Below are 11408 nucleotides of genomic sequence, written 5' to 3'. Positions count from 1 at the left end.
GAAATGAGGCCCAATGCCACTTGAACACAAGTGTTCACAACTCACACTTTCAATAATACTTCAAGCACAACGAAAAACATCCCCAGTGCGTCAATTGTTATCCGTCAAAATGACGCATTTATTTGTGTGAGAAAGGAAGGGGGTGGGGTGGGGGTCTCAGGCGACTCCACAAGGTTAAGCTGAGCACTATAAAAGATGGGCTCCATTTCTGAGAAAACCAATCAAGATCTTTATGGAAGCCGATCAGCTGCTGTGACAGCTCGAGTGTTGCGAAGCATGTTTTTGAGACTTGCCATTTTCGGGTTGGTGTCGGCGCTGGTAGCGTGCGGCGACGGTAACGTGCAGGCTCAAAGTATCAGCAGAGCGCTGTTCCTGCCCAGAGACTACGGAGTCAAGCTTTGTGGGAGGGAGTTCATACGAGCCGTCATTTTTACCTGCGGAGGCTCACGCTGGAAGAGACTCGACAATGCAGATGATGGTGAGTGGGCATGGATATTTTTTTCCCCCATACTATTCATGAGAGAGAATTTCCAATTTGAATTCAAAAGTTTTAACTTGAAAGTTTTTTTTGAAATGATGTATTTGCTTGGAAAGAAATTTTTATTGGGTGATTTTTTTTTGTTCAAATACATGATGCAACAAAAGAAATAATGCAGCAACTGGATTTTTACTGGATAGAGAGAAAATTATCACCCACAAAAAAACTGTTTCGAAAATCATCTTCAAAAAGTGTCATTTTTAACTTTTACTAAGACTTCATGTCTGAGGAACCCCTGCAAATTTTTCCAACCCACTAGAATAACTCATCGATTTTATGTAGCACTCATGTCTACTGAAAATCATGTAGCGTTTTAAAGCTTTCTGATTTTCCCCCCCAATGCCTTTTCGTGTTAAACAAAAAAATGGGTGGAAATATGGGATATTAAATTATATATTTTCTCCACTAGATGGCCCTCTCTTTTAAAAACTACCAGCTTTTTTTGTTTTGCAAAGGTAACCCTATAGCCACGGTCGTTTCAGCACCATAGATAGTTCCCCTTATAGTACCGTAATGCATCAAATGTTGATGCTATGGTCTTTTTTTTTTTTTTTCAGATTCCTTTCAATGGAGACCCCACAGTGACGTCACAAACCTTTTTCCCAAGCGTACCTCCTCCAGCTTCTTTTCACTTTTCAATGGCGCTTCAAGCACAAGTGACAAGGACCGCTCGTCCATTATTTTGGAGGAACCCCTGAAAGAAGGGTGGCCCGAAAACAGCGGGAGGAGACGAAGGCACTTTTCTCAGGGTGTGGCAGGCGTTTGTTGCAGCGAAGGCTGCACGAAGAATGATATAGGACGATTGTGTTGAGGGGTCACATGGTACTTTGTTGTCATGTTAATATCTCATAACAAATAAGTCCGATTTTGTTAAAAAAAAAAAGAGTCATGTAAAATGCTTTTGTGTTCATATCATGTCTGACTGACTATAATAAACTGACATTTATTTAAAAGGTGGACTCTAAAACGGTTATTATTTTATTTTGGTGTGCAGAATAAATAACTGTGTTGTCAATACAATTAATATAATACCAGGAATGACTTTTATTCAATTTGAATAGTAAAACGTTTTTCTCAAAATCTTTTTTTTTTTTCCACATGTAAATCTGTGTCATCCAAACGGCTGCTGTGAATTGCCTCCAATGCTCTTTTATACAAACGATTTCAAAACATATCAACAGACTGCAATGTGACTTCTAGAATTCAAAGTCTTCATATAAAAAAAAATATATATATATACAATTAATTGATCGAGGTAATCTCAGCAAACGTATTTTCTTCAAACACGCTTTGAAATTCTATTCCTTCTTGAATTCTAAATGAGGAAATACTTGTGATGAATTATTGCAAATAATGACCACAAATAAATGTATTCTGGATTCTCCGTACTATTTTGGCTCTACCAAACAGGTCTTGTTTTTTTCAGGTGGAGTTGTACATTTGATCGTGTCATGAAAGTTGATTAACTCAAGTTTAAGCACAGTACAAAAAAAAAGTCAACACTATAAATGCAGAGGTATGATACAAACACATATAAACATACAATATATATAAAAATATATTTAAAAAAAGAACTGCTTAAAAAAATATTTAATAAATGTACAAAACCAAGGCAATCAAGAATGTTTTTTTGGCGTAGTGTTTCAAAAAGTCCCCGCATCACTCGTGCGGCCATTTGCCTCGGTGTGATAGGAAATGGTGGGAATCTGGGAATGCGCCTCATGTATCCAAGTTGTCTCGGGCCATCTCCACACTGTGGATCAGCATTTTGAAAGTGGGTCTCTGTCCCGGGTCACCGCTCCAGCACTCGCTCATCATCTGGTGCATCTGACAAAATCAAAGCGTTTTTTACTCACTGAACGGTTACACTCGCCATTTGGGTTTAATCACGACATTGTATTAGTGCAAAAGTGAGGAATCTAATTTTGTGAGTGCCCCCCGACACCTTTAAACCATTTCCAGTGAGTATAAAAAGTCTACACACCCCTAATCAAATTCCAGATTTTTTTTTTTTTATTAAGAAAAATTACAACCAAGATAAAATATTTTGAAACTCACCCTGCCAACATAATGTGACATGTGCACAACTCAATTAAAAAAAAAAAGTGTTTGTTTGTGCTGACCTCTTTCGGGCAATTTTCAGGCACAGGTAAGCGATAGCCTTGTTTCAGCAGGTCGATCAAATGATAAACAATCATCTGTCCTTGTTTATCATTTCCCATCTGCTCCATAAACACCTGAAACAAAAGTAAACAACATAGTCATGATTATTAAGAGCCACTCAAGTAAATCATAGCAGCCAAATGATTATGAAGGACTTCCGGATTTGAATGAGCAAAGAGAAATGAGAAGTTACCGCAGGTGGGCTGTTGCCTTTGTCACAGTAGGTAAAAAGTTCATATAGGACCACGCCAAAACTCCAAACATCTGACGCCACAGAAAACTTGCTTTCTGTGAGTGACTCTGGAGAATACCTGAAAAAAACAACAACAACACATCAATCAAATGTGATATGTTGAGATCCAAAACCATTGGGGCCCTGCTTACCAAAAAATGGGGCTTTCTCCAGGCTCCCTCACGGTGTAGTACTCTTTGTCTTGTGGGAGAACTTTGGTCAGGCCAAAGTCACCGATCTTAACCTGCGTGTCGCTCTCAACTAGAATATTTCGAGTGGCCAGGTCTCTGTGGATGTAGCGCTTTGTGGCCAGGTAGTCCATACCCTGGAACGGTCACATTATATTTCAATGCAAGGGTGGAAATATCCACTTGTTGCTAATCAAAACAGCAGCACCGATATCAATCTGCAATATTTGAAATCTTCATTTCATCCAACTTTATCTAATGACATATATATTTTATTATATTATATTTTCCCACACTAATTTGTGGCTTACTGCTCACAATTTTTTTAACCACTCTTTGCTATTTATACACTCTATCTGCAATGATCTAAAATACCAAAAGATGGCGCCAAATGCCCAAAAAAGGTTAGGTTCAAATATGAAAGTATTTTTTTGGTTTAAATGATTAATATAGGACATGATAAACATCATATGTTGTCTAGTCACCTTGCAAATCTGCAGCGAGTAAAGAAGCAGCTTCTTGAAATCAAAATGGACTTTGTTTTTGAGGAGATAATCCCTCAAACTGCCATAGGGAAGATACTCCATGATCAGGCGGAGGTTCTTCCGGCCTGTAAGAAGAAGTATTAAATTGAAATATGGAGCTGGGAAAATGAGCTACGGCCGTGTCCTCATTTGTTTGTGTTCTATTTGTAAACATTTAGCGCCTGGTTGTTCATACCGGCGCTGTAGCACACTCCTTTATATTTGACGATGTTCTCGTGATGGAGAGACTTGAGGATCTCGATTTCGCGCTCAAAGTCCCTGATGTGCTCGGCCGTGCTGTGCTGGAGTTTCTTTACCGCCACCACCTCCCCTGTGCTGTCTTGCAAGGGGTCGTAGCGGCACATCTCCACGCTGCCGAAATTCCCCTGCAAGGAAGAAGAAGGTTCAAATCTGTTTTGTGATCCACTTTGTATTTTTTAGACTCCTCCAGAAGGCACTCTCTGCTCAACATTGCCATCTAGAGGAGTTTAAAACACAAGTCTTTCATGAAGTAAATATGAAGCTTCATTTTCCCACCACTAGTTGGCGGACAGGTGGAAATGTAGACGTGTGTGTGTCTCACTTTGCCCAGCTGTTTGAGGAAGATGAGGTGTCGCTCCTCAAACTGAGCAGGTTCTTGGCACTCGGTGGCCCACGGGAAGCCGAAGCCTCGCGTTTTGGCAGGCACCATGTCGCTCTCCACCAGCAGCTCGTAATCTGCCCCACGAGACGTGTGAGCCAACGATGTGACGTGAACGAGGCCGGTTCCGGTTCCTACCCGGGGTGAAGAGACTGTTCAGGTCTCGGATGACCGCTCTGAAGGAGGGTCGGAGTGAAGGCTCGTAGTCCATACAGCTGTTAATCAGATTGGCCAGTTCGGTCCATTTGGGAGCTGGCAGCTGGTGTCTATCCTCGTAGAACATTAGCTTCTGTGGAGGAGGAGGAGATGTGTGAAGTGGGTTCCTAATATTTGGCATTCTTTCTGACCTTGCAGCAGTCCAGAGCGCAGAGCGGTTTATCTCCACCGCTGCAGATCTCCCACAGAGTGGTACCAAAGCCCCACTTGTCCGTGGCTAAACTCAGATTTTGCTGACTTTCGATGCATTCGGGGGGCACCCACGGGATCCGCTCCACCAGAACTGTGAGTCCAAAAAAGCCCAGACAAATGTCGAGAACAATGTTTGCTTCTGTGTGAGTGTCAAGTTGAGATTCCGAGACCTTCGTTAGGCAATACGGTGATACCGATGCCAGGGTCGCTAAGCTTGACGAAAGGCAGGCTGCCCGTCTTCCGGTCCTCCTTTCGAATCACCAGAACGTTCTTAGCACAAACATTCCCGTGGACTATATTCTTGTCCTCCTGCAAATGATAAACGTTTACTTTGTCACAGTTACCAACCTTGAGAATAATCGGAGCGACCTTACCAGGTAGTGCATAGCCCAAGCTAGCTGCTTGGCTACCTCCAACTTCCACGTGATGTTGATGCTACTTTTGTTCTTTTTCAAATACGTGTCCAGAGAGCCAAATTTACCGTATTCTTGAACCATAATGTCTGAAACAAAGACAAACGGGAGATAAATATTCATAGGAAAACTTTTTTTTGGATGTCTGCGTGTGTTTTGAACTTACTCTCGTCTCCACAAACGCACACGCCGTAGTTGAGAAGCAAGTGCTTGTGGGAGAGTTGGCTCATCATGCTGGCTGCTTCAAAGAATGACTGACAGACAGAAACCAAAACAATTGGAGAAGAAGTTAGATTATAGCTTCTTTAATTAGCCAAGGATGTCAAAAAAAAAAATAAAGCTGACCTCCGAGTAAGTGCGATGAGCCTTGTCCAGAATTTTGAGAACCACATCGATCTGATGAATCTCTCCATAGTCTCCGAGCTCCTTCCTCACGCCGGAGAAGAGCTTGGTGAACGTACCCTGGCCCAGACTCTCGTTCTAAAATACAAAGTTGAGCCGTGTTTAAAGATCTAACGGCGAATGTTTATGAATGTCAATTTCAAAACAAGGAGGTCCGTCTTACGATGACGAGGTCCTCTTTTCGAATTTTGTGGAAAACCATCTGGCTGATGCTTTTTTGTAGCAAGGGAGACAGAAGAACCTCTGGCCCTTGGTTATTTCGACACACCAGCAAGTTGGATTTGTCTGAAGAAGCGTTACGATACGAGTTAGCCATCTTCCGTGACAAATTGTAACATCTACTCTGACACTATTAAATGTCAAACTGACGTTTGGGGCTGGGCGGGCAGCACTTAGTCAACTGGAAGGTGTATCCGTCCGTGCGAAGCGCCTCCTTGTGGTAGCAGGCCAGAAGTTCCCCGAGCGTGCCGAAGCTTCTCTTGGCACCGCTCAGAACGTACTCTCCTGACTCGTTCCTCACGATCTGACAGTGCTTGTAGTCCGTCAGAGGATCATACTGAAGATCGGAGAACATTTTCAGTCGGATGATAGCGGACAACCAATCAAACGAGTCACACGAGAGCCTTAAATGATTGATGTGTGAACTCTCACCCCCACCACGAAGGACATAAAGAACTTGTCGTAGTCTCTGGGGCTCCGGCGCAGCATGTACAAGCCTTGGCGGTTGCCGGCGCGACGTAGCTTAGCAACGGTGAACTCAATCCTGTGAGCGGAGACACGTTCTATCTAACCACGTGCGGGAATGTGTGGAATCTTTGGAATGCTACTCACGACAGAGGGCCATGACAGTGGCTCTGAATGCCTTCCAGAAGCCTGGGAGGAGCAACTTCTTTGCAAAGATAATGATGCGCGTCCGCCACGAGTCTGTAGTATTCGTCCACTAACGATACGAAAGACAGTGCTTCGGAGAGAGAGTGGAACTGCAGCTCCTAAGTTGACCAAAAAATATATATATATATCGGGACAAGTGATCAAGAGTAGGAAATTGACATTTTATGGATCAAAAGTACAAGTGGTATCGGTTGCTTGGTATCGGTATACTCGTGCCGGTATCGGTCTGTGAAAAAAAAAAATCCCTAAAAAATGAAAAAATTGGGAATGCTTTATTTTAGATGACCCCTGGAGTCATTCTATAACAAGATCTCAAGACTGAAAAAGAGAACAAACATGACTAGTTCGTCTCCAAGACTGATTCCAAAGATAATCTGGCCTTAGAGATAATGACAATACTATGAAAGACTGGCTTGATAGCCGCCAAACCGATTTATTCATCTGAATACAATTTCAATGCCCCCTAAGGCTGGAATATTTTCCATCTGTGGTCAAACAAAGAAACATTGAAAAAGAATGTTTCAAAACCTTTTTTTCTCCTGTTTACTCATTTCCGTAATGAATGAGCAGGCATTTGTTTACGGTGTTTCGTAACACATAAATAGGCGAAGAATGCGACATCGATATGATCAGCGGAATGTACCAGAATCTGGTGGTCTTGTCTCGTGAGAGTAACTATGCGACTCTCGGCCGAGCCTTGCTTATTAGCCTGCTTAATGCTGATGTCGATCACCTCTTGGAAATCACAGTATGTCTGCAGCTCCTAAAAGACACAAAGCATTTAACCAAATGAATCATCAAGACGATCTCCTCGTGATTTTGCTTATGTTAAGATTGTCCGTTACCATGGCAGCGCAAAACTCATTTGCTTTTTTTGCTTTTTTTCCCCTCATCTTCCCTTACCTCATCAACTCCTTCCGTTTTCCCTTTTGACCACTGGATGCCCTTGTTGCCCGTGACGACGATGGTAACATCACGCGCCGACAGGTCTGTGAGGTGGAAGCGCTCCGAGTAGAGCGACGGAAGCAGGATCTCCAAGCTCATCAGATACTTCAGGCGAAGTTTACACACCGTGGCCTTTAACTCGGTAAACTGCTGGATGAACCTCTTGAATCGGAATCGGATGCGCTTGCGAGTTAAGATGTTGTACTGCTGGATGCGACTTCGCATGCAGCTCGGCAGGAAGGATTTGTAGCTGAAACGGAAATGAGACCTGGCTTAAATTCAGACGGACCACACGTGAGGAGAATTACAACCTACCTGGTGTCGTTATAGATGCCCACAGGCGACTGGCCGCTCTCTTTAGCCAGACGCATCATGTCCAGTACGGCCATGCCCAAACATTCCTCCTGGGCTTCGTGACCCATCGGAATAACAACCCTATCGTTAAGGAAGTCACTTCGCCACTGTCAAGAAAAATACCAAAGTCGGATATGATCATTCATAAATTGTGAGATCTTTTTTTTTTTATTCGTCATCTATTGAAGCAAACTTGGCGTGTGTTGAATCCGTTTTCAGTTCAAAGAACTGGAAGACATCCAATTTGGGAAGTTTAGATCAAATAGGCAAATAGAAACAATGTTGTTACTCAATGCACAACTTCAAAAAAAAACAAAAACGTTGGGTCATTCTTATCATAATTCAGTACGGCTTCTAATCATAGCTGGCTTTTTTTGTTTCAGCTCTTTGGCAAGTAAAATGTGACTCCACTTACAACTGACCTGGAAAAATTGATACGCCATGACGCATTCGTCTATCACAGGACTCTCCGTGCCCTTGTTAAGCCCGCCGCGGTGAGCATATGAGCAACTGCCACTGTTGTACCAGCCAGGAAAGTAATACCTGGCGTGAGCAACAAGAACAAAAAAAGTCATCATATGAACGCTTACTAGAAATGAAAAAAAAAAATGTAATTGTCCACCTGATTCTGAAATGTAAGCGCTCGCTGGTTTCCGGGTTCATTTTGAAGACGTGATTGGCTGGAAACCACATTCGGTCACTTTCCCTCATGAGGCTGAATAAGTTGAAGTATAATGGTGCAATACCTGCAAGGAATGTTTTTGTTTTTTATATATATCACATATTCTTTATATAAAACACACATCATGGAATAAAAGTGGGGGTCTCGCATTTGAGGCAGACAGGAATGACTAAGCGAGCTGAAAGGGAAAACTCGTTTGTTTCATTCGATGTCACAGCTCAACATTGGAGTTTATGATGTTAAATCAAAAAGTCACATCTGTATAACCAAATGACACGGTCTGGTTTAAGTTGGAAGTATTTGATGCATTTTTTTTTAGAATGGATTATACTAACGTCGATGAATCAAGTTATCGGGTACAATGCGATAAAATGTGCTTCAAGAAAAATGTTAACATTTAGACATAAAAAAATCGCTCAAAAAGATAACTTTATTATGACAATTATCATTAAAACATGAAAAAAAGGATTATTAAAATACAAGACGATTAATTTGTTAATCGATTTGCTGGAGATTAATCGTTTAATTTTGACATGTTTTTTTTTTTTAAATTTTGCTAGCAACAAACACATTCTATCTTTTCTTTGTTATTGTAACATCAGCCTAGCGTGTACACATTTGTAGAGTTAGTTTATTCGGAGACAGAAGACTTTCTTAACAGGAAGCACTCACGAGTGAAGCAACAACCTAACGATGAGAACTCCGCCTTGAAAGGAAATGCCAGTGACCACCAGCGGAAATCAAGGTACTTACAGGGTTGACCTACATTTTCATTTTCTCATGCATGATTATTTACTAGCCATGACACCAATCAGATATTTTGCATTTTTTTAAATATTCAACAGTCATAAACCACCTCAGCCTTCAACTCCACCGTGACCCTAAACAGTGGCAAGAAAAATGCACAGATATAAATCTATGGATGAAAACCAGTCCACTTTGGAATGCAGATCACAGAACTGTGAGAACTGTCTTCATCACTCACCACAAGTTTTCGCCGCAAGGATGCAAAGCTCCTCCGCTACGTAATCGCCGGGCGGGTATGTGAGCACACGCTGCTCTCCCCCATCATCCTTCTCCACGTAGTAAAGTTGGACACTTAGACATATGCTATTCTGCTTCGCTTCAGGTCCAGAAGATAGCGTGCAGTCGGGTGGGAGTCCGTTATGATGCGCTGTGGAGCAGGTGGGGCTTGGGTTCATGTTTCTCACCAAAAAGCAGGCCATGTACCGACATCCAACTAGAAAAGGAGAAAACAGCGGCAAGTTGACTATGGTGAGTTGGGAGTTCTAGCATGCTTCTATTTGTCATAAAACTCCTCACATGTTCTCACAAGACTCCCATTGTTTGACTCCCGATGTGCTATAATAATCACAAAGACTTCAACAACGATAAAACCCTCCCTCGCCTTCCGTTCGCACTCGTTTCTCCGTCGAGCCGCTGACCCACGTCGTCGCCGCCGCAAATGGCTCAAAGTGAATTCTGAACGGAACAACCCAAATCATTTGATCATGTCCTTAAATGATGCGTTTGCGAGGCTAAATGCGTGACACAAACTTGCTTGGTGCAATTACAAAGTGAGTCAGTGTGGCTAAGAAGAAGAAAAAAAAAAAGCTGCTATACCATTGTATAGCAGCTTTTTTTTTTTTGTCATTGCAATGAAAGCTATTCAATTGTTTTTTTTCTCACATCCTGGATGGAAACTTTTTTTTTTTTTTTTTTTGATCCGCCCGCAAACTAGATCACTCGAAAGAGTCGAGACACTTTACATGCACTGGCAAACTGATCCAATTTGAAAAACAATGGCCCATCAAGTGAAACTCTGTTGTTTATCCATGTTTACACGCCCCAAATATTTATCACACAGCATACAGGCAAGTTCCGCACTCAAGTCTTATCAAGGGTCTCCTTGCTTTGCTGCACTAGGAGCACGTTATCAGCCACAACACATTTACTACATACTCAAGTCTGCTTCTGGACATTTTGGTGACTCTTTTAAAAACAATGCACACTACTAAAACTAATAAACAAAACAGTAATCTTCCAGATTTTTTTTCCCACTATCCCCAAGGGCCATTTGGGAATAAAAAGTGGCTCATGATGGGTCACTGGAGACAAAAAGCAAATTTTTGGCCTTCTATCTATTCAAACATCAAAGCAAAAATAATGAGTAGACTTGTGTCCAGAGCAGAGGTGCTTTTACAGGGTGGCAAGGGGTGGCAACTGCCTCCTCCCCCAAATGCATTGCCACCCCAATTGCCACCACTACAATAAATCTATTAATATCACATTCAGATTTTTAATACAAATCTTCCTGACAGTGTCTCAGTAGTGTTTTTTTTTTTTGAAAGAACAAAATGGTTGCATCCTATAGTGACTCCAATCAAATGGAAAAAGTAAGATATAATCAATATATGGTTGCTTTATTCTAGCGAATGAGTCCGAACACAGCCGGATGTTGCACTCTCGCAATATGTTGTCATTATGACTTTTGCCGTGTCCCATATCATTATGAAATGATTATTCAACATGCATAACTGTCAATCAAACACCAGTATTTGAATGAGATGATGTTTTAGGGAACCTAATATTAATGCACACTTACTGTTTGTTGTTGTCAAGTTATCCACACAGCAGCTTGTCAACCGATAATGTTCAAATCATCTCAAATTATCAACCGCACCTCTAAAGTCTCATTCGTCCGTTTAGACTCGCAGGGCAGAGCGGCAGACAGCCGCGATGCATCTTTGACCCCCCCCAAATAACAACAAGGTCCACCTTAACAACTCTCGTCTAGACCAACTGTCAACTGCCAAGAGATCGAATGGTGAGCCTGGACTGTCTCGTTTGGAATGAAGCACGGGAACTCCTCTTGACTTGGCCCCCCTTGCGAGTGGGAGTGGATGACAGCCCACGAGAGACCATTATGTATGTGAGTTGGGCCAAGGGCGCCCTCTGGTGGAGTTTGATCTCATAGCAACGTTTTAAAATATGCTCAAAATAAGAAAAAAGGAACAACATACCGGAA

At 42.1% G+C, this 11408-nt stretch overlaps 2 protein-coding genes across 4 annotated transcripts; one reads left to right on the top strand and one right to left on the bottom strand.

Annotated features, from left to right (window-relative positions):
• Positions 1–159: 159 nt before the first annotated feature.
• LOC147048039 (relaxin-3-like) lies at positions 160–1890 on the top strand. Its single transcript, XM_085925327.1, has 2 exons — positions 160–478; positions 1096–1890. Exons 1-2 carry the CDS (start codon positions 196–198, stop codon positions 1347–1349), a joined length of 537 nt encoding a protein of 178 aa, XP_085781453.1. The 5' UTR covers positions 160–195; the 3' UTR covers positions 1350–1890.
• On the bottom strand, positions 1499–11287 carry jak2a (Janus kinase 2a). Of its 3 annotated transcripts, none has more exons than XM_085925314.1 (24): positions 10986–11277; positions 9366–9620; positions 8321–8444; positions 8121–8241; positions 7660–7805; positions 7303–7612; positions 7043–7162; positions 6340–6497; positions 6160–6271; positions 5878–6064; positions 5672–5793; positions 5452–5586; positions 5273–5360; positions 5068–5195; positions 4864–5002; positions 4633–4784; positions 4424–4574; positions 4229–4362; positions 3842–4031; positions 3607–3731; positions 3086–3258; positions 2895–3012; positions 2662–2775; positions 1499–2365 (listed from the first exon to the last, which is right to left on the bottom strand). In XM_085925314.1, exons 2-24 carry the CDS (start codon positions 9604–9606, stop codon positions 2258–2260), a joined length of 3396 nt encoding a protein of 1131 aa, XP_085781440.1. In that variant the 5' UTR covers positions 9607–9620; positions 10986–11277; the 3' UTR covers positions 1499–2257. The 3 variants fall into 3 exon arrangements, with proteins under 3 accessions (XP_085781440.1, XP_085781442.1, XP_085781443.1); XM_085925316.1 differs by having other exon boundaries at positions 7303–7594; positions 10986–11276; XM_085925317.1 differs by lacking the exons at positions 1499–2365; positions 2662–2775; positions 2895–3012 and having other exon boundaries at positions 3082–3258; positions 10986–11287.
• Between the last annotated feature and the right edge of the window lie 121 nt (positions 11288–11408).

This window comes from Syngnathus leptorhynchus, chromosome 12 (assembly GCF_054491065.1).
Source record: "Syngnathus leptorhynchus isolate UIUO chromosome 12, UIUO_Slep, whole genome shotgun sequence".
NCBI classification, from domain to species: domain Eukaryota; kingdom Metazoa; phylum Chordata; class Actinopteri; order Syngnathiformes; family Syngnathidae; genus Syngnathus; species Syngnathus leptorhynchus.
Note: the sequence above shows the minus strand (reverse complement) of the source record. Positions and strands in the feature narration are given on the sequence as shown.

What these genes read in the sequence shown, in the direction of transcription:
- jak2a (XM_085925314.1), bottom strand. Translation starts at nt 9,606, where the DNA reads ATGGCCTGCTTTTTGGTGAGAAACATGAACCCAAGCCCCACCTGCTCC. An exon ending in CTGCCCGCCCAGCCCCAAAC is followed by an intron (nt 5,794 to 5,877) that starts GTCAGTTTGACA and finishes ACGCTTCTTCAG; the next exon opens with ACAAATCCAACTTGCTGGTG. An exon ending in GCGCTCTGGACTGCTGCAAG is followed by an intron (nt 4,575 to 4,632) that starts GTCAGAAAGAAT and finishes CCTCCTCCACAG; the next exon opens with AAGCTAATGTTCTACGAGGA.
- LOC147048039 (XM_085925327.1), top strand. Translation starts at nt 196, where the DNA reads ATGGGCTCCATTTCTGAGAAAACCAATCAAGATCTTTATGGAAGCCGA. An exon ending in ACTCGACAATGCAGATGATG is followed by an intron (nt 479 to 1,095) that starts GTGAGTGGGCAT and finishes TTTTTTTTTCAG; the next exon opens with ATTCCTTTCAATGGAGACCC.